This window comes from Athalia rosae, chromosome 3, assembly GCF_917208135.1.
Source record: "Athalia rosae chromosome 3, iyAthRosa1.1, whole genome shotgun sequence".
NCBI classification, from domain to species: domain Eukaryota; kingdom Metazoa; phylum Arthropoda; class Insecta; order Hymenoptera; family Athaliidae; genus Athalia; species Athalia rosae.
In genome coordinates, this window is record NC_064028.1 from 2,743,023 (window position 1) to 2,762,738 (window position 19,716).

Consider the following 19,716-nt stretch of genomic DNA (forward strand, 5'->3'; position numbering starts at 1 on the left):
CAATCTTTTGTTGTAGTGGATAATGCCTTCATAAATTCAAACTCGAAAATACTCTCTACAGTTACATCGCTGGCTGCAAAAACATCAACAACTACTAGGTTGTATCCAGACTTGAGTAGTGTAGCTAATGCAAACATCCCATCAACGAGTGCACAGACAAAGACCATTAAAGTTGAGGAACTAAATTCCATACATGATGTGGTACAAGAAATAGTGTGTTGTATTGAGCCAAGGATTGTCCATGTCAACACAATAACAGATACACTGAGTGTATTGAAAAATGAAGTTGGCAAAATTCTGGAAAAAGTCTCTTCAGTAAAAAGTCCTCTTCAATTAGAATATACTTTTGACACTGAAGTGAACTTTATGAAAAATTATCCATACTTAGAGTTCGATGAAAAACTGCATACTGACAAACAAGTAGCTAATTCATTTGAGATTAAATTGTCGAATGATGAAAAGGAAGTTCCTATTTTTCTAAACTACTATCAGAGTTTCAAATCGTATAAAGGACAAAAAGGTGATTTAATTGTCTGCGATTGAAGTGGTAACCGTTAGTATACGATGAAGAATTAAAATGATCATTGACAAAAGTAATTTTATTCAAGTAAGAATGTACACAATATCATTCATTCATAGTACAATCTTGTGTTACTAAATACTTTATATTGTATAATAATGTGAATATAGATAGTAAGATTTAAATTCCAAGTATAATTTTTCCATTTATATACAGCAAATAGCAGCTGCTTGACCATTGTCTATTGCGAGCTTATATCTGTTCTGTTTTTTAATATGACTATTGCAATGTCTACTGTAAGTTTGTAAATTCCAACATCCACTAGTACCTCTGTAACATCTTCATTGTTTTCCAATGCCTGTAGCAAAAGCATTGCTGAACCCAATGCCATATTCAAAAGAATCGTGGCCTCTCTAATCCTGTGTGGAAATTACAAAACACAAGTAAATTTTTTGTTAAAATAAAATTTATAGCAAAAAGAATCTATTTGTGTTCAGTATTTACAGTGGAAAGTGGGCATCTGGAGTATTAGTGTACAAGCCAAAAAGCGGCAGCAGATTTCTGAAAACATCGTAGTGCAACTGTGCTGCTCCGCCTGAGTTGAATTGATTCACCATTGCAACTTCCTCTAGCAGGTACTGAAAATATGTGAAGATCATTATGTTCAGTTTTTGTTGAAACGGAATTTTTCAGATTGATAGAATTATATCACTCACTTGATCAAGTTGAGCCGCTAAATTTTTCCAAGCCTGATTGAACAGCGGCAGTGCAAGGATTTCCTGAAGTGTGTGAAGACGAGCAGCTAATTCATGGAACATCGGGCATCCGCTTGAAGTTACCGATAATGACACCACGTCTTTTTCAGACTGCATCGCAAACCATCTAACAATAAGGGCAAACACGAGCGACGTAGAGTGATATCATTATTCTAAGTAGAGTACAATCACGAAGTTTGCTATATAAGATGGGTTTGCCCATGAATAACTGAAAAATTAGCAAGTGTGATAACTTTTGACATTACCTGTCTGTTCTATAAGGTCTGCTCTTGGCTTTAACATCAAGTGTCACAGAATCACTTATTTCATTTACTAATTCACGTTCCAATCTCTGCAGCAGTGCCAGAGCTTCACAGAATACTGAACCTTCTTCGTCAGCAATACTATCTGAAATATCTGCCAAAGTTTCATGTGCGAATTTTCCTACATCGCATTGTTTTTTGAAGTAGTAAAGCTGTAAGAAATGCTAAAAAAAAACATTTTTTTCACGATTCAATTAGTTGATATGTTTGTTTTTCTATGTACTTACGACGGTAGATCCCCATTCTACCAAAACACTGGAGACGTAGTGTAAAGTATTTAATATTCTAGGCATGGTAGACGTCAACGGATCTTCGTAATTCTCATGCAGCAATTGCAGTAAGCGGACCCGCCAGTCATCCACCAATTCAAGTTGAAGTTCGAGAAATTGTAACCTACCAAATATCCAGTCATAATTTGTAATTGATAATTAATACATAGCAACGAAGAACGCAGAACGCAGAAGCAGCACCGCTAGATGAGCAATTATAGGTATTTACCTATGGCCAGGCTGCGGAAGATGACTGTATCTATCCGTAATGGTCATCAGCAGGGTAAGAAATGCTTCTGCACACTCTGTCACTTTCATATCATCTATGTCTGGTCCCAGTAACTTTTGCCACGCCGTATCCGAGCTCAATATAGCGTCCATTTTCTCAGTTGCATCTGAAAATTGAGGTTTACATAAAATCATTAACGACATACAAGTCTGACCCTTTTGACCCTCAGGTTTCTCTCAGGATACCCACACTTTTTTTCCATATTGATCCACTTGACGAAAATCTGTGCTTGAGTAAGTACAGAAACGGTAGCTGGCTGACTGGAAGGATACAACAAGGTATCTCTCAGCTCTCTTTCAAACCCCAATGCTTCGTCAACTAAATGCGCAAAGAGAGCATCGTCGTAAAGTATGTTTGGCAACTCAGATTGAAGTTTTTCGACAGCCAGTTGGACAAGCCCACGCATGAACTCGACCTTCATAAATCAAGGACATATACTCGTAGGTATGAACGTCTCATTGATCAGGGATTGAAACACAGCTCTAAACTGTTAGTTCTTATACCTTACCTTTGCATGAAAGTGGCAGAGTCCTAAAGAATCTGCAATGGGTTGCACATTGTTGCGTACCCATTCAGCATGATCTCGAATCCAAGTGAGCACCTGAGTAAAATACCATTCAGGTTTGTCGGGACGATTAGTCTGCTTTGAACCTGTGAAATGATAGATGAATCTGCGTCGTAGGGGACGAATTAGCAGTAGAATTGGTAAGCTTGGTGGTATGAAATCTGTGAGAAGTGAGGAAGTAACAGTGGGTTTTGCAGTCTCCTCTCTGATATATATCAAATTAAAGAATCAATTTTGTAAATCAGGATTGAGAAATCTTCCCTCATTGCACAGGACAATTTGATTCGTTGCAAAGGATACGGTAGCTGTAGTTGTAATAGGTATGTGGTTACGACCTTGAATCTCACGATTACATCTGGTGAATGTAAACTCGTTACAGTCAAATTATTCCCACAAAACGGCCATTTCAACGCTTTCAGGATGTCGTTGTATTCTCTATAATTTGTTGAGACCAACATTAGAGGTGTACAGCTGCTCAATAACTACTCAACAGAGTAAGAAGCTTTTATAACTAACTCTCAGCTCAACCCAAGATGTCTTTTTTTGGAACCTTACATAGAGAATTTATCCTTAAGGTGATTATGCCAATAGTGTAGGGTATCGTGTAGATAGATAACAAGATGGTGACAAGCAGTTGGTTGCAATTGAGAAGCAGTTTTGCTCAATTTATTATACAAAGTGATAGTCGACTCGTCATCCTTTGCTGATAATGATGCCTCTATCTCTCTGCTGTAAAATAAACGTACTTAGACAATGGAATACTCCTATTGATCTACGAATCTATTCCCTTACCATAAATCTTTGACGAATTTAACCAGGTACAAATAAGATAGCGCTTGTTCAAGTTCTTCTACTTTGTCAACATTTGCCTGTATCCCATCGATCTTACAATTTTCTTTCAATTGTTCAGTAAGAGTTTCTTGCAAGGATCGACATTTTTCCAGCATCTCGTTTATATCATGACTTATTTTGTCCGCACCTTCTATAGCCGCCTTGACTTTGGAAGGTGCCTCTGTCGATGCCAGTGATAGCTTCAAATCAATGACAAAACCATTATTTATAACTGACTAAATTGAAATTAAGTTTAGTGAGTAAAAGGTTTAATGACCTACTGATTTCTGGATTTCGTGTTTTTCATCTTCTAGTTTTTTATGCAGCTGTGCAATTTTGCTGAGGTTCTTCAAGTCTGAGCCTAATTCTGCATTGAATTCTTGAATAACTTTTTGTCTTATACTCGTGTCTGTATCCATGATTATTAAGAAGACCACAACTTCGCATGTTTCTTCTTAATGATTGAAAATTTAATCAATTAATTCTGCATCAGGTCACATGCTGTGGAGATTTTGAAATTTGGCCATCGACATTTGACACATCAGCGGAAAACCCAACATAACCCTGATTCCATACTTGATACTTCCCCGTTCCAAAACCGGCCTAGAATGTTTACGATTGAATTATGTATTCACCGGAACAATATACATATGCTGGAAATGTAAAACTATATATACAATGTTCAGTATACAATGATTTATGATCGATGGTGATTGATATTGATCTTGAGTCCTAAAGTTTAAATGGCTCAAACGGATTAAAGTCTTGATAAACCGCACGGTTAGGTTTATAACCTGTGTGGTTTGAAGGCATTTACTACTATTTAAGTTGTCGAAAGATGGTTCTTATTTTGAAGACCCTTGCCCTATTTATTTACGGTTGTATAGTTGTTTTATTTACGTTTTATCTCACATGCGCGAATTTTTATGACAAGTACTTTAATTGGTCACACAGCGATATTAAAGATTTGAAAATCTATGATTACATAGTAGGTGAGTTCGTCGACTATGAATATTTGCTCAATTTTTAGAGTTCTAATCCTTGAATTGTAATCATTGGAATTTCAGTGGGTGCTGGTAGCGCCGGTTCCGTAGTAGCAGCCAGATTAGCTGAGGCTGGCAAAGAGACATTGCTACTTGAGGCTGGGGGTGCAGCTCCATTGTTTTTGAATATACCTGTGCTTGCTCCATTGTTACAACAATCTGTTTATGATTGGAAATACTCCACAGTCCCACAAAAGGATGCCTGTAAGGGGCTAACTAATAATGTAATTGACTTCTTACTTCGAGTACTCTTCTGCATTTCAATTGATGGTAGTAGTGGATGAAAATAATGCATTACTTTTCAGCAAAGTAAATGGCCAATGGGTAAAATTTTGGGAGGATCCAGCAGACTTAATTATATGGCTTATGTTCGTGGTCATGCACAGGACTACAGTGACTGGTTACAAGATTTTGAAGGTATTAATTCTTTGATTCAAATGACTACTTTGGGGGCAGACAAAATGAAAAACTTGTTCAGCAAAAGCAGGTCTTTGGATATTGTTACATTTGGATACAAACCTGATCAGTCAATGGTGATTGATTGGAAAATTAGAAGTCAAACAATAAAATAACTCATTTCAGTCTGTTTTTTCCATATTAAGTAGGATTCATATTTTTCTCAAATATTTATAAATTCTTGAATCAATTTCATAATGTTATAGAGCCTGTAAACAAAAAGTATGGGTGCTTGCATGCCGAATATGCAAAGTGGTATACTGAACTATCTGATGCAGTCTTAGATGGAGCTAAAGAGTTAGGACAAAATATTGGAAACATCAATGACGAGCTCGATATCGGTGAGTGCACGCATCATGAAGCACGTTGCAGAATACCAAATCCGAGTGATTGGCCTTACATTTATTTCGAAATCAGGTTTTATGAAAGCAGAGTTAACCATTAAGGATGGCGAAAGATGGAGCAGCGACAGACTGTTGGATAGAAACAATCCTAAGCTGACCATTATCACTAATGCGCATGTTGGAAAGGTGAACATACTAATATTTGTTACCAATTTTATGAAAAATTATTTGTTATTGCAACGTAGAAGCTAGACTTTGTTATATACCTATTGTTCAAGGTGTTGTTGAAGGGAAAACGAGCGATTGGAGTCGAATTTGTGAAACTAGGTACACACCTAAAAACCATGGCCAAAAAAGCAGTTGTGCTTAGTGCTGGAGTGGTAGGCACCCCGAAATTATTGATGCTCTCTGGAATAGGTCCAAAGAAACATCTCCAAGAACTAAAGGTTACCGCAGTTCAATACTCCTTTTTTGTTTCACCAAAGCTATTTAAATTGAAGATGACGCTACTACAATTAATGCTTGTAATTGCTTGTAAGAGTGTAGAGTCACAAACTTCAGAGCAAGATGGATCAGATAAATTCTATGTATGTAACAGTATCTACATGTATGCCTCAGATCAAGGTAATCAACGATTTACCTGTGGGCCAGAATTTGGTGGATCATATCCTTACTGGTCTGGATATGGTTGTGCTTAATACTACTTTACCACTAAATGTCGTGAACATTCTCAACCCTCTATCAGCCTTTAACTACTATTTTAACGGCGATGGTATATATTTCTTGAATTTTAAGATGGCAGCCAAAAATAAGTGATATTTTTGTTTTAAAAAAAATATCACTCGAATGGTAATTTCAGGTCCATGGACATCTGCAGGAATCGAAGTAATAGGTACGTTTCGAAGCTCACGAGTGAAAGACAAACGAGATCCTCCAGACTTACAGTTTATGGTCATGCCAGTTGGAATTTCTCATGATAACGGAATGGCGTTCAGGAAATCCATGGGAATCACCGAAGAGGTATCATTGAATTTTAGTCAACATTGTACTGAGGATTATGCTGAGATGCTTTGATTCTTTTCTTGGCCCCAAACTCAGGTTTTTCGGGAATATTTTTCCCCATTGACCCACGAAACCGCTGTTAGTATTTTACCAGTTCTACTACACCCAAAAAGCTCTGGTGAGATCAAATTACGTAGTTCTGATCCTATCGATGCTGCTATTATCGATCCACGATATCTTTCTGTACGAGATGACGTTGACGTTCTGATAGAAGGTGATTAAAAAGTATTGTCGTTTCCTTGAATGCATCGAGAACATTTTTGAATCAGATAAACAATTTTCAGGCATACAATTTGTGAAAGAATTAATTGAAACACAAGCAATGCAGAAGCTAGGTGCCGTTTTGTACAAAAAACACTACCCTGGTTGCAAAGAATTTTCGTTCGACTCACCATCATATTGGGGATGTTACATTCGGCATATGACTTTGACCTCCTATCATCCCGCAGGCACGTGTCGCATGGGCAGCGTTGTTGATAAATCATTTAAGTAAGTTTCGAATGAAAGAATTTTTAGGGATCACCAAAATCTGCGAGAGTGACAAGAATTGCCGATTATTTTTCAGAGTTTATAACATGGACAACCTTTATGCAGTAGATGCGTCGGTGTTTCCGAAATTACCGAGTGGAAATATTAACGCAGCAGTGGTCATGTCTGCAGAAAAAGCTGTGAAATTGTTGATTAAGGACAGCAATATGAAACGATTCCAATGCCATGCTTCAGATATCATGCACCATTTACTATATTGATATGAGAAAATGTACGAATATCATTAAATTATCAACCTTTGAAGTCACTTGGAAGTTGTTCAGGGTAATAAAAATTATTCGATTCATTCACTTCTACATTTTATATATTATTCTGATACAAATGGAAATTATTAACATACTGCATTGAGCACTTTCATAATGAAATACAACATAATTTACACTCTATACTGTTACTGATTACATTATTTAATACAAACATCTCATCTATAGTATGATGAAATAAAAATCATTTGTCTCTGACACAATTGTTGCTATAGTATTAACTGATGAAGAATTGTATTTATCTCGTGTCATATCGGATTGACTTGAAATATTTTTGACAGTAATTAACTTTTTGTAAATAGAGTATGGATAAATTATTCTCATAAAAGTATACATATGAAACAATCCTTTGCATTAAAATCACAACCTAAGCATGTATGATAGACAACAAACTGACTATCTTATATTTGAACTACAAAACTTAATCACATAATAAACAACTTTTCAATGTTGATTTCCATAAGCTTGGGTAATGGAACTTACAATATTGAGATTTATTACAAAAACGAACTTTCGGAGGGCCACTGCCCTGCTTTAGACTTTGGTTTTATACACTGAAATGCATTAATAGGTTCCTTCTAACAGGAAAATGATTCGAGTCAAACAAAATTAAACACTAGAATCTGCAATAATACAATTTATTGCAATGGTTTAAGGCCACTATTCAATTGTATGATTTTGTTACTTGTTTCAAGGCATTAATGGCACACTTCATATTACAGAGATATAGTTAGCGATGTATGTTACTTAGATATTTAATGTAAATTAATGGTATATTTAATAATCGTATTATCTCATTATACTATACTTAAATCGTATTCATACAACTGGACGGATTCTTAAAGGCGTGAACTAGAGCGCAAAAACACACACCAATTCAAATAATATCACACCGATGTTATCGCTTCATGAATATATTATACATTTATAAATAAAACATAAAATTCATTATATATATTCTTATCTACAATATTAATTTGGATGTTGAAAATGATCATTGAGCAGATATAAGTATAGGTATATAATAAAGTTTCAATTTTCATCTAGTTTGTCAATATTTCAAATATATCATTTTTTCAATTTGATACTCACTTTATATGAAATGGTTTTTATTTTGTTTCGTTGCGACCATTTGCAAGATTATTACACTGGCTATTATTAAAAACATATCATCTAATAATACTTGAATGTGAGCTAGGCGCACATTTTCAACATCCAACTCTATTCAAATTTGTTTTGAAAATATTTTCAACCGGGGGCCGATCCATTTCTGAATATTCAGACAACTTTTTTGTTTTGTTTTATTAAATTTATACTCTTTCGAATAATTTTTATTTGAGCATGCTTGACGTGACACATGATAACCCTTGTTTTATTTCATTCTTTGCTACAGATTCCCGATGTTAATTTTTCAATGGACTCAACGATCAAGAGCCTCAATTCATAAGCAAAGGAATTTTTCCACATTTTTTCACAATTTCCACAACAAGGGTTCTACAACGCTGAGTAGTAAATAACAGATTTCATCCGCAAAGGTATCACTTTTCTATGCTACAACTTGTGTATGAATATAACTAGATTATGCTACAGTAAAGACCGTAAGTACATAGAATAATATTTAATTGCTTTTTCAACTTGTAAATTGCTTTTGTTTTTTTTATACCTTAGAGGTCCTTGCTTAGCAAGCCACTCGTGTCATTATTGCCAAATAATTTTCACAACAGCTCTAGATATTGCGATTTCAATCGACAAAATATTTGCCAGTAGACATAACATTAAATATCATTTTCCTACATTTTGAGCATATCTAATTTATCATCTGACAGCTTTTTTTTTTACTTTAAACTTAATTACACTGCAGCCAGTATTGTAAAATAACAAACTTTTCTCATTTGTCTCAATCGCGATTCGTTGGCTTTTCTACACGCGTTTCTTTTTTTTTTTTTATCCCAGGCCTATGAAGAAATCTTAAAAAGGTTGTCTGAATACTACACAAGTACTCTTGTAACACGTAGACTTGGCTAGTGTAGGCTCACATCTCGTATCACCTCGTTACACGGATTAGTGCAAAACCGATTATTACCTTACAACGAATCCAAAAGAGAATCAAGAAGATCTAGCTGATTCTCGTCCCAACCTACAGTTGCGATCAGTAGACCTGTGAGATCATCTTCACTTAAACTTACCTGAGTGGATTCAGGAACTTCTGGTAAACTGTCAGGAATCGGTGGAGAGACGCTACTCGGTGGTGTTTCGTACAGAGCAGGTGTCAAGCTTTGATTTGGAGCAGGCATTTTTGTGCTACTTCGACGAGACGACGCACGCCTTCGCGAACGCCTTCCTTCTTCTAATCGCTCCAAATCTAACTTCCAGAAACCTCCTTTGCCAGGCTCATCTTTTGATCGAGGTAACTTCACAAAGCATTTGTTTAGCGATAGATTGTGACGGATAGAATTCTAGAATAAATTATACATCAATTTAGGGGATGTAGTGTGATGATTAGATGTCCGTGGCAATAAATGACCATCATGTGCTTACCTGCCATGCGGGATCGGCATGTTTATAATACATGAAGTTTTCCCGAATCCATCTATAAATGCTTGACAAAGTTAGTTTGTTGTTGTTAGCACGCATAGCGAGGCAGATTAGGGTTGCATATGAAAACGGAGGTTTTGCATCCGAGTCCAATCGGTATTTTTCAGCATTTTCAACAAGATCTGTGAAAACAAAATTGAATAACTTGTTCAAAGCTCGTCGAGTGTAGGTATGTTGAATCTACCACTACTACTTTGTAAAATTTATCCCAATACAATCTATGAACTTTTCCATTGTACCTAGCTCAGCTTTAAGCAGTGGTGACATTTTTTTTGGTGCATGCTGAGTAACCGGAGGTGGCGAAGGCGAGCAAGGTGGAGTTGGTAAATTTGAGGCACTAGTGATATCAAGAGATTGTAGCCAGGAGAGGCTTGTGAGCTCTGCTTCAACTCCGTAGCTCTCCGTATCCATGTTCTCTGACAGAGATCCCTCATCCGAGAGGCCTTCGATCATTTCAATTCGCATTCTCAATATGTCATATCACGGGTGGCCTGCAAGATAAAATGAACTTTGCCATTCTAAGAAATGTAGAAGTACTAAGATGGATGTACAAACTAAGGTAACGAAAATTCACATATATTAATTCAACTAAAAATAACTGGAATGTGTTACAAAAAAAATTTTGTATTTCAAAGTCCCAATTTGGATGTGAGACTGCATTTGCCGCCAACTCCGACTCGCTGATAATGAGCAGATTGAAATCAAGATGAAAGAACGTATTCAGTGAGTACCAAATGATTATTATTAGTTGAGTCATTAGATTACAAGCGTCTCGCTTTATTGAATTGTGTTATATTTGTAATAATTTCGTAAAAGCCTGAGCAAAACATTTTTCAATTCAGACTGTTTATGAAAATAGTGAAAATAATATTGGCAAATTTTTCACTGTATACACAAGCGATTAAAAATCCGTCGTTTATAATCAGCTTGAAATTCAAATCCAAAAAAGATATTACCAGATTTGAAGTTCATACTTATTTGAATGAGGGGTTGTTCTGCGTTATACACGCGACTAAACCTGCCCCCAGAACGTTTGATAACAAGTTATATGAAATCGATATAAAATTTCAGTACAAATTACTCACCCCTAATCGACCAAGCACGTGGTTTTTAAAAAATTATTAAGCGCCTTCTTAGGCAATGGCAAATATAGAAAAAAAATAAACAACAAAAAACAAGAAGCTTAGAAACCGCGTTATAAAATAATTCGACACTCCGGATTCACGATTAAATAATGTAGATCAAGAACTGTTAAAAATTTAGTAACACGCAAACGAAAGGATAAAAACAGAATATTAGTCCAGATCATGCGCTGGCTGAAATTGGACTCCCGCGCACAACCCTCTGCTTTCTATTTCCATTTCTGCCGTTACCCTTACTCGGCTACCCGTAGGTATACTTATATTTGTAATGATATCTGTGCGCGCGTGCGATGGACAGGTGCGCACCCGGGGGCTGCGGTATTATACGTGCAGCATGTTTTATACATATGTCGCGACTCGCAGGTGGACCTTTCGCCACACTTCGTCACCCTTGGCTACCATTTCCCATTTCCCATCCCTGAACAAAGAAGGCCAGGGCTGTAACAGCAGGGCTACCCCTATACCGGAAGTTCCGTTGCTCCTGCCGCGATTCCGAATATTAACGGTACAAGCGTACCAAACTGGATGCACAACAACCCTCTCCCAACAGTAGTTCGATGAATTAATGTCGAATAAATCCCAATTTCTGTACATTTCCATCGGCAGAAGAATTTTGTTTCCCCAACGAACAATTATTTCGATGATTCGATTTCTACATAAGTTCTTTGTTAATTGAAAACCAAACACGTTTGTTGTTCGACCGACGAACAGAACTTTTGTTTTCTATTAAAGTTCTACTGCATCGATTAAACCGATCTATTAGAATTCAAAGGCTTGTCGATGGATGAAGTATAAGCCAGGCACAAAATGATAGGAAAAGAAAAAATAAGTCGGTAATGGCAACGATCATTCCTACTTTTAAAATAATTTTACAAATCGAATTAATCCCAACAGTTCGTAGAGTCCATTCGACGTAATAATACTTATAGTTAAAGTCTGATCGCAAATGAATCTGCGACACGAGTTTCTAATCGCGTTGCAAATTCAGATAACAGATTCAATTGACTGAGTGAAAAATCTACACATGATCGACCTTCGGATTTCGAAAACCGACTCGCCCTTCCGACTGAAAAATCGGCGCTATTTCCGAAAATTCATCTACCCCGGAAACATACGAATCGTACTCATTTTGAGTTGTGCCCTTCTGTTTCTTAGCCCTCGATATATGCGTATAAAGAATTCCTGCGTGGGGTGCGTGGTACGTCTTACAGGTCCTGGCGAAGGGGTTGGTAATAAAGATTCGGTTCATGGGGTTTATTCAGAGGGTGGTAGTCTCGGTGGTTGTAGTTCAGCAGCTAGCGTGGGTCGATGACGGTATAGATAGCAAAAAGTCAGGCAAGTAAGCTTGACTGACTTCACCCCCTCGGTGTTCCTCGTACCTCTCACTTATAGCTCCATCTCCTCTTTTTTCGCGAGATGAACCGGCACCCCGTATTGAAATTACCCAAATAAAATGCAGGCAAAATTCAATACTTCGACCATCTACACGGAATCGCGGTACACGAAGAAAGATATGTTTTACGAAACCATAACAGAACTATACAAATGTTCATTCTTCCATTCATTCATTTCCATTGAGTTTTCCAGTTTATTTTTCCAACCCAATCGATTACGCTCTTCAAAACATAGCAGTAATAGAGACCTAATTTTAGGCTGAAGAAATCATTGTCATCATCAGTTCTACTTTGTCAATTAATATATAATCCGTGATACTTAAGAGGTTCTTGATCTTAATCTTAATCAGGTTACGATCTACGGAAAAATAATCAATTTATAAACTCGCTATTATTAGATGCGCATTTTTTTGCTGTCTTCCGTACCACTTTCGGATATCAATAGCAACTCTTTCAAAATTTATCAAATTCGCGAATACATTTAATGCCGGAAGTGTCGGAAGCTGGCAAATGAAATGCGGGGTATAAAATTGATGAATTTCTTTATTCGAAATGAAAATAGATTCCTTTTTTTCTTTTCTTTCCCTTTTTTGGTTCTTTCAGGCGAACGCGTGGCTATTGTGTCCGGCACAAGCGATCGGTTGGTCGTACTCCGTAGGTCCGTCCGTGTGTCCGTCTGTCAGTTCGACACCAACACAAGTTAATGGTACTACATGGAGGAACGATCAATAATCCTGGGAACATCCCCCTGAGCTGGTTCTGTAGCACCTGCCAGGTTGCGCCATCCAGGTTGACTCATTGTGTCAGTCGTATGATTCGAGAAATAATTTTTTTTTTTCCCCGATTTCAGAAATTAGTTATACTTTAGCGCGGTAATTGCTGTCCAAATTATTTGAAAATGTTCCATCCATACGCGTAGGAGAAAGAATTATTTGAATTCCCACTGCGGCGCGCGAATGTGGATGAAATGTAGATTAATTAACAGAAAAGTTATCTTGTTTATCGTCGTCGATCCGAAGTATTTTTTCTCGCGATTGAAACGGGTTTGCTTGGATGAATAAAGTTTAGCTGCAATCACATCCGAACCGATATCGGTTGACCGCGTGGATTTTTTTTCGCAATAAAAATGTAATGATTTCGATCCCTTTTTTACAGATTATTCGACACAGAGAGGCAGATAGAGAGATAGAGAGAGGGAGAGAGAGAGAGAGATATTCCTTCTGTTCTTTGCCAGAGGTCATGATGTCTCACAGAAACAATTGTCCGGTGACATGTGAAACGATGACTTTATTAATATATTACGTCAAACCCTCGAACCAGACGTGGACGTATTTTACTGGGCGCGATATGCAGACCACGTCGTACACATCATCTGCATCACAACCCGGCTATAGGTATACCTCAGTTCAGTAGATTTATTAGCAATTCCTGTAAGCTCTAAAGATTCTAAGGATTGAAATTAATTATTCATAATAGGTTTGATCGGATCGTACTTCTCGTGGATTTTCAAAATCCACCTTATAAAATTTGAATGGCATAGTTTTAAAAGTTATTCGAACCGCGAATTAGCCACCAATAGGGTTGAAAACTGATTTTGCATGCTGAACTACTATGGATAATTGTAACCACTGACCTATCTATTATTCGGGATTGTTCTTTTGGCGTAGACTTCTTTCTATGAAATCGTAGGTGAAAATAATTGCTGGCAATTTTCAAACTCGATACCTTGTCTTTGTGTCAATTAATCTTGCTTTACATCAGGTACTCTATGCGTGCTCTAATGTTATAGATGATGAATATACGAACGTTGAAAAACATCAAATCTTATTTTGTCATGCAGACTTTTAATTGATGGAAAAGTTTACAGGGGTGAAGAATCGTGCCATAGATCAAATTCAATAAAAGCGAATTACGATGACATATTCGAAATCGTTCACTGAAAGTCTATAGTTAAAAATTTCGCAATATGGTTTTTTATATCAATCGGATATTTAACATGATGAAGATGCGAGTATACGCCTATCTATCGCGACTTTTATGTTTGATTAGATCGGATCAATTTTAAAATCCAAAAATTCCATCATATCCAGATCAAATCAACAATGGTACAGTCACTAAATTTTTTGGAAATAAAACTGCACATTCTCACTTCAAAAATGGCACACTTTTCACTCTACAAGAGCGTGCAGCTTGCCCTCCAGATTCAAAAACTACAATCTCTAATCAAAAAAATAAAATTTCCACTTAAGAAAATGTGCGAAGAATAAAAATCAATAGGAGCGATGGATATTATACCTAAACAATTCAAATAAATAATTAACTCACCCGTGCTGAACGAATATATCGCCCTGAATTAGGCGCGGTTTAATTGCCGTCAGCAATACCGTTATTGAAAGCCAATTAATTTTTTATGTGATCGATGATTTATATTGTCGTAAAGCCTTCTTACAATTATTTGTATAATTCTGTTCTTCACACCTGTCGGCGATGATCCTCGGAGTTGAGGGATCCAGAATGTCCCGAACGCCAAAGAAATCGATTTATATCTTTGATTTTGATTTTTCCTTTTTGTTTCAATTACTATTCTTCAAAAACTAGTTGGACCCCGGGACCGACCAACCGACTAATCTGCTTCTGGTTGACCGCTTCGCCTTCGCGCACAACTTCAATGAAATGAAGCGGCGGTGGTTCTCCTTTGGGACCAGCGCAACTCACACCTCCTCCTGCCTCCTGCCTCCTGAGTCCTCATGTTCGACCGCCATCTTCTTACACCGCATCACCAGCAGCAGCAGCAGCCGCAGCAGCAGGTGTATATTCAGCTATGGGTACGGTGAATATTGATTAGAATTCTGTCACCCTGTTCAGGCCAGCCATCAGCTCTATACCTGCGACACACGCTCTTCGACGTACACGCAGAATGCGGCCACCTGTACCCGCAGTTTTTATTAATATATTTCCATTTGGCACTCTACCCTCGAGGCGCCCGAGACTTCTAAGTATGTGTTTATTATTAGTCTTCACTTAAATATCGCCGTCCTTCCTTATTTACTCGGTTATCTACAACCGGATGGACGATTTGGGACCTTCTGCGTCGTAGATACCATGCGGGCTCGCTGATGGCTTTGCCAAAGAGGCGTTCACCTCGAAACTTGAGCTTTAGCTTTGCTTTTTTAATTGTTAAAGGATAAGGAAAAAAAATTAACGAGAATTGGGAGACATTAGAATTCAAATGTTGAATAATCAGTTATCTTTGTCCGAAACTATCTCATTCGTATGAGACTTCTTAAAATTTTTAGTCAAAGATCAACTTACAAGTCGAATCGTTTCGCAAAATTTTCGGATTTGCGTTGAAATAAAAATCATCTGATTTAAATTATCAGCCTGGGCTCTAGTTTTCCACGTTTACTACGCAATTCAAATAACGCGGACTGCTGCGCCCTTAGTAGATGGCTCCTAATTTATTAAAGCGATTGATTATTTTCTTACGTCTGTACACACCGATAGCCCGCACGTCTCGATCGGGCTGATGGATTTAATATATTATACTCTGCTAACGTGATTGGCTTTCCCCAATCATTCATTAATTCAATGTCTGAATTAATTAATTAGAAAAAAATATTCCTCCCGCTTGGAGTAGTCTCGGAGCAAAGGATATTCGATTGCAGTTACTGACGTTGACTCTGACGATCATACGGAAATTCGAGTTCGGATGGATGACATAAAAATTTTTAGACTGTGTCGTGTGAACGAAACCGGTTCCAGTTGATTGGGGCATGAAGGTTGATAATTATTACGTCATGATTTACGGTTTGCTATTACTTATTATTCATCAATCTTACAGTACAGTATTTTAACGTTGGTATAAGCTTGTCCTAATAAAATCGCCAGAACGAGCAATTAGGTACTTTGTACTGTTTTGGCGAACTATTTCCAAGTCATATGCATATAAAACATGGAATTAAAACATTAAACAATATATACAATTCACAACAATTTGAAGATTAATTTCAATATTACAAGAACTACGGATCGTTCTGGAGATGATATCTAATATTTATTGAGGAGGTATGGGCGCCAGCCATGCAGCAACTCTGGTGTCTGATAGGAAATTATGCTATTACAATATCTGAGTTTCTCCTTTACTTCTTATTTTCCTTATTTATTTATTTATTTTTTCTTCCTGTTCTAATTGATAAATTGAATATCGTGTACCTTCTACTCTCTATGGAGTATCTCGGTGTGAAAGTCCTCTATAACGGGGTTCGGGGGAGGGTATGGGGCCCTTGCGTAAAACTGTATTCCAAGCAGAACATAGTTTAATTACCTACATTATTATTACAAAGGACCATGGAATGCAGATCTTTTAAGGCTGGTTAGTGGTGAACGGTGTCACCCCGTTATTGGTCATACTGTCTAAGACTCCGCTGACATATGCAGCTACGTCTATCGTTGCCTCTTCGCCTTTCCTTATGAACGGATGCTCGAGTAACTTGTTGTACTTCGGACGCTGGGTTTCTTCCTTAATCAAACTGTAACCAATTGTTATTTATATTGAATTTGAGACGAAAAATTTCATAAACTCATATGTCATTACTCAATTGCAGATATTATTACCATGTGTTCACAAAATTCACAAAATCCATAGTGAAACGATTCCCATTCTCGTTGGGAGAAAGGCGCGGAGGATCTCCCTGCACAACCTGATAGAGCTGTTCGAATACAGAATTCCATTTGGGATATGGAAAAAACCCAGTGGCAACTTCCATCAGCGTTATACCCAACGACCAAACATCGCTTCTGACGTCGTAACCCCTTGCACGTTGAGGATCTATCCTTTCGGGCTACGTAATGGGATACGATAATTACGATATTAGTCGTTACAGACACAAGACTGTTACAAATTAACGTGGAAGATGTAACGATCCATATTCCATCAGAACTTACAGCCATGTAGGGCCTGCAACCAGCATCTCGTGTTCGGGCAATAGAATCCACTAACTGTCCAGAAATGCCAAAGTCACAAAGTTTGATGTTGCCACGGCGGTCCAGCAATATATTGCTAGGTTTTACATCACGATGGATAATTTTGAGCTTCTCCTTGAGATAATTCAATGCCTTTACTGTAGCTACTGTTATTTTTCCCAGGATACTTTCGGGTATCCTTTCATTTAATCTCTCGTATATAAACTTGTAGAATTTGTCTAGAGACGTGTCCATTAATTCCATGCAAATCCAACAGTCTCCCTATACAGGACACAACAAAATACAACATTAAGGAAATCGAAAAATACGTTTGCATTAGTGGGAGGAATCAGATAAAATTTAAAATATAAATCTTAAAGCTACCTCTTTAAATAAAGCTCCATAGAATTGCACGATGCAGGGACACTCATTGGATTTCATGACAACTTCTAAATCCATTAAAAGTTGCTTCTGTTCTCTTTCATCTACCGTGGAGCGAATCCTCTGTATAATTGTTAATATGAAAGCCCATTCAAGTTGATTTTGTGTCCGAGAAATCGGTTGAAACATTTTGCTTACCTTCACAGCCATGACTGTATTGCTTATCCTATGTATCATCTTATTTACAGTACCAAAACCTCCGCGCCCAATTTCTCCCAAGTCTTGTAAATCCTCGCTGGTGAAGTCGTATATTGTATCAGGAGATAATTGGAGCTTTCCCGTGCTCTGCATGGATTGACACATCCGCAATTTTTCCCTGGAATAATACCTCATTTGCCCAGGTTTACTGTAGTTTAAACATCGTCGATATATTTCCAACAACTATATTTGAAAAGATATATATTTTATTGTATTACCTAGCTTTATCTGGGAGAAATTCTTGCTGTGCTGCCGGCCGAGGCCTGATTGGCAATTTTGGCAGGGGTAGAGGCAAGCTAGGACGAGACGACCTATTATGTATAGTAACATTATTTGAAATTTATATTCCAAACTGCCTAATGATTTCAGGTGACCATGAAAATCTCTCTAAAATTATTTGAATTAGTAATTTTGGAACTCAATATGAGATTCAGAGAAGCACATTAAAAACGTAAGCTTGTGTATACTGAAATGACAAAAATGATAGTTGATTGTTATGAATGAATGAAATTGTGTTGCAGAGGTCTATACATTTGATACGGTTACTCACGGCAATGGCTGGCATGCTGACATACTAGTGGAAATAGAGTGGGTCGAGTTTGTGGAATTTGAGAAAGACAGACTACCAGATCCCAGATTAATCTTCAATGTTTGCCTCTTCTCTGCTAGAGTCAAAAAAAAAATCATTAAAGATTTATCATGACAAGGATATCATGACAAAACTTTTACTGTCTGGATTTCAATGATTGTTTTTAAAACACCTATGTATTTCATTTTTACATGATTTACAGGGTTGGAAAATACTCTAGATATTCCACTCATTTGTCCTCATTGATCATGAACATAGATTAGAATTGCTATGAAGGACCCATTGGGTTCTCGTTTAAGAACAATCCTCACTGTGTTTCTTCCAAAAAATTGTCGACACATGAACCAAAATATCCAATTTATAATCGATCATCCGGAGGAGGTGGTGACTGCACAGAATCTGATAAGAATACTTTATTACCTGACAATTCATTCTGAATATCGCTATTGGATAAGAAATCCAATCGTTGAAAGAAGTTTCGTCCAGCCCCTGAAACATTAAACAGAATGCTGGGTCTGAATATGTTACAATTATATTGTTGTGCACCTTATTACCGCCTTCTTTGCTAACCTCATACCCTATCCACATAGTAACGATGATAATGATAACAACACTACACCGATGATAATAATAATGTAATGATGACAATGATGATGACGATGATGTTGGCGCTGTTTATGACGTTATTGAAAATGTCATGATAATACATCTGAAATAACAATTTCTCGTTGCCGAGTTTTAATTATTTTGACCATAGCAATGTTTTAATCAAGCGAAAATCAATCGAAATCTGTCAAAATATGTAGTGTTAAGTATCATAGTTAGGAAAGTATTGTTCAAATCTGGGAAAGTGACTGAAAGCGAAGATTATTTGTTACCGCGGGGAAATACCTAATTGAAAGGACAATGTTATCTTAGAACGTTATTATGGAAGTCAAACCTTGGCTTATTTGATGTGAAGAATTTCCTTGATTTTCTGCCATTTTGAAGTTTTTTAAATGTCCCGTTTCTGTACACAAAACCACTTGTCAAGGCTCTCCTTTTAACTTAGGAGACCTTTCCATGGGAACTTATGAATCTAGCAGATGCAGTCTTTAACGTACGAATCATTTGTCCGAATCACGAT

The 19,716-nt window shown here is 37.1% G+C and overlaps 4 protein-coding genes and 2 long non-coding RNA genes across 19 annotated transcripts; 3 read left to right on the forward strand and 3 right to left on the reverse strand.

Moving 5' to 3' along the window:
- Positions 1–581: 581 nt before the first annotated feature.
- Positions 582–3,975, reverse strand: LOC105686597 (RAD50-interacting protein 1). 2 transcript variants are annotated; one of them, XM_020852578.2, is made up of 12 exons: positions 3,834–3,975; positions 3,514–3,752; positions 3,277–3,450; positions 3,022–3,156; positions 2,665–2,926; positions 2,346–2,571; positions 2,097–2,262; positions 1,826–1,991; positions 1,542–1,762; positions 1,237–1,402; positions 1,025–1,158; positions 582–939 (listed from the first exon to the last, which is right to left on the reverse strand). In XM_020852578.2, exons 1-12 carry the CDS (start codon positions 3,969–3,971, stop codon positions 762–764), a joined length of 2,205 nt encoding a protein of 734 aa, XP_020708237.2. In that variant the 5' UTR covers positions 3,972–3,975; the 3' UTR covers positions 582–761. The 2 variants fall into 2 exon arrangements, with proteins under 2 accessions (XP_020708237.2, XP_020708238.2); XM_020852579.2 differs by having other exon boundaries at positions 3,830–3,970.
- LOC125500214 lies at positions 797–1,787 on the forward strand. The gene is made up of 2 exons (XR_007277454.1): positions 797–1,155; positions 1,214–1,787. It is a non-coding gene; the product is annotated as an uncharacterized LOC125500214 (long non-coding RNA).
- LOC105686598 (glucose dehydrogenase [FAD, quinone]-like) lies at positions 2,466–9,257 on the forward strand. Of its 5 annotated transcripts, XR_007277449.1 has the most exons (13): positions 4,290–4,430; positions 4,507–4,540; positions 4,620–4,819; positions 4,901–5,012; positions 5,258–5,392; positions 5,469–5,581; positions 5,674–5,841; positions 6,014–6,167; positions 6,255–6,415; positions 6,494–6,671; positions 6,742–6,946; positions 7,023–7,270; positions 8,663–9,257. XR_007277449.1 is itself a non-coding variant. In XM_012401560.3 (11 exons), the coding sequence occupies exons 1-11, from the start codon at positions 4,391–4,393 to the stop codon at positions 7,204–7,206; spliced, it is 1,764 nt and encodes a 587-aa protein (XP_012256983.2). In that variant the 3' UTR covers positions 7,207–8,226. The 5 variants fall into 5 exon arrangements, 1 of the variants encoding a protein (XP_012256983.2); XR_007277447.1 differs by lacking the exons at positions 4,290–4,430; positions 4,507–4,540 and adding an exon at positions 2,466–2,600; XR_007277446.1 differs by having other exon boundaries at positions 4,391–4,544.
- Positions 7,293–10,329, reverse strand: LOC105686600 (forkhead box protein J1-B-like). The gene is made up of 3 exons (XM_020852597.2): positions 10,104–10,329; positions 9,808–9,986; positions 7,293–9,725 (listed from the first exon to the last, which is right to left on the reverse strand). The coding sequence occupies exons 1-3, from the start codon at positions 10,327–10,329 to the stop codon at positions 9,354–9,356; spliced, it is 777 nt and encodes a 258-aa protein (XP_020708256.1). The 3' UTR covers positions 7,293–9,353.
- Positions 9,535–16,195, forward strand: LOC125500213. The gene is made up of 7 exons (XR_007277453.1): positions 9,535–9,676; positions 9,752–10,033; positions 10,108–10,423; positions 10,500–10,587; positions 13,004–13,202; positions 13,556–13,794; positions 14,999–16,195. It is a non-coding gene; the product is annotated as an uncharacterized LOC125500213 (long non-coding RNA).
- Positions 16,196–16,201: 6 nt separating this feature from the next.
- Positions 16,202–19,669, reverse strand: LOC105686706 (dual specificity mitogen-activated protein kinase kinase 4). 9 transcript variants are annotated; one of them, XM_048652078.1, is made up of 9 exons: positions 19,531–19,669; positions 19,011–19,079; positions 18,552–18,663; positions 18,220–18,297; positions 17,942–18,149; positions 17,747–17,866; positions 17,345–17,644; positions 17,015–17,241; positions 16,202–16,929 (listed from the first exon to the last, which is right to left on the reverse strand). In XM_048652078.1, exons 1-9 carry the CDS (start codon positions 19,571–19,573, stop codon positions 16,764–16,766), a joined length of 1,323 nt encoding a protein of 440 aa, XP_048508035.1. In that variant the 5' UTR covers positions 19,574–19,669; the 3' UTR covers positions 16,202–16,763. The 9 variants fall into 9 exon arrangements, with proteins under 9 accessions (XP_048508035.1, XP_012257203.1, XP_012257201.1 ...); XM_012401780.3 differs by having other exon boundaries at positions 17,942–18,119; positions 18,220–18,312; XM_012401778.3 differs by having other exon boundaries at positions 18,220–18,312.
- Between the last annotated feature and the right edge of the window lie 47 nt (positions 19,670–19,716).

What these genes read in the sequence shown, in the direction of transcription:
- LOC105686598 (XM_012401560.3), top strand. Translation starts at nt 4,391, where the DNA reads ATGGTTCTTATTTTGAAGACCCTTGCCCTATTTATTTACGGTTGTATA. An exon ending in AATCTATGATTACATAGTAG is followed by an intron (nt 4,545 to 4,619) that starts GTGAGTTCGTCG and finishes TTGGAATTTCAG; the next exon opens with TGGGTGCTGGTAGCGCCGGT. An exon ending in CAATGACGAGCTCGATATCG is followed by an intron (nt 5,393 to 5,468) that starts GTGAGTGCACGC and finishes TTTCGAAATCAG; the next exon opens with GTTTTATGAAAGCAGAGTTA.
- LOC105686706 (XM_020852591.2), bottom strand. Translation starts at nt 19,573, where the DNA reads ATGGCAGAAAATCAAGGAAATTCTTCACATCAAATAAGCCAAG. An exon ending in TATTCAGAATGAATTGTCAG is followed by an intron (nt 18,667 to 19,010) that starts GTAATAAAGTAT and finishes TTTTGACTCTAG; the next exon opens with CAGAGAAGAGGCAAACATTG. An exon ending in TTTCTCCCAGATAAAGCTAG is followed by an intron (nt 18,150 to 18,219) that starts GTAATACAATAA and finishes TTTAAACTACAG; the next exon opens with TAAACCTGGGCAAATGAGGT.
- LOC105686600 (XM_020852597.2), bottom strand. Translation starts at nt 10,329, where the DNA reads ATGCGAATTGAAATGATCGAAGGCCTCTCGGATGAGGGATCTCTGTCA. An exon ending in ACTGCTTAAAGCTGAGCTAG is followed by an intron (nt 9,987 to 10,103) that starts GTACAATGGAAA and finishes TTGTTTTCACAG; the next exon opens with ATCTTGTTGAAAATGCTGAA. An exon ending in ATGCCGATCCCGCATGGCAG is followed by an intron (nt 9,726 to 9,807) that starts GTAAGCACATGA and finishes AATTTATTCTAG; the next exon opens with AATTCTATCCGTCACAATCT.
- LOC105686597 (XM_020852578.2), bottom strand. Translation starts at nt 3,971, where the DNA reads ATGGATACAGACACGAGTATAAGACAAAAAGTTATTCAAGAATTCAAT. An exon ending in CTTAAGGATAAATTCTCTAT is followed by an intron (nt 3,157 to 3,276) that starts GTAAGGTTCCAA and finishes AACAAATTATAG; the next exon opens with AGAATACAACGACATCCTGA. An exon ending in CTTCCGCAGCCTGGCCATAG is followed by an intron (nt 1,992 to 2,096) that starts GTAAATACCTAT and finishes GATATTTGGTAG; the next exon opens with GTTACAATTTCTCGAACTTC.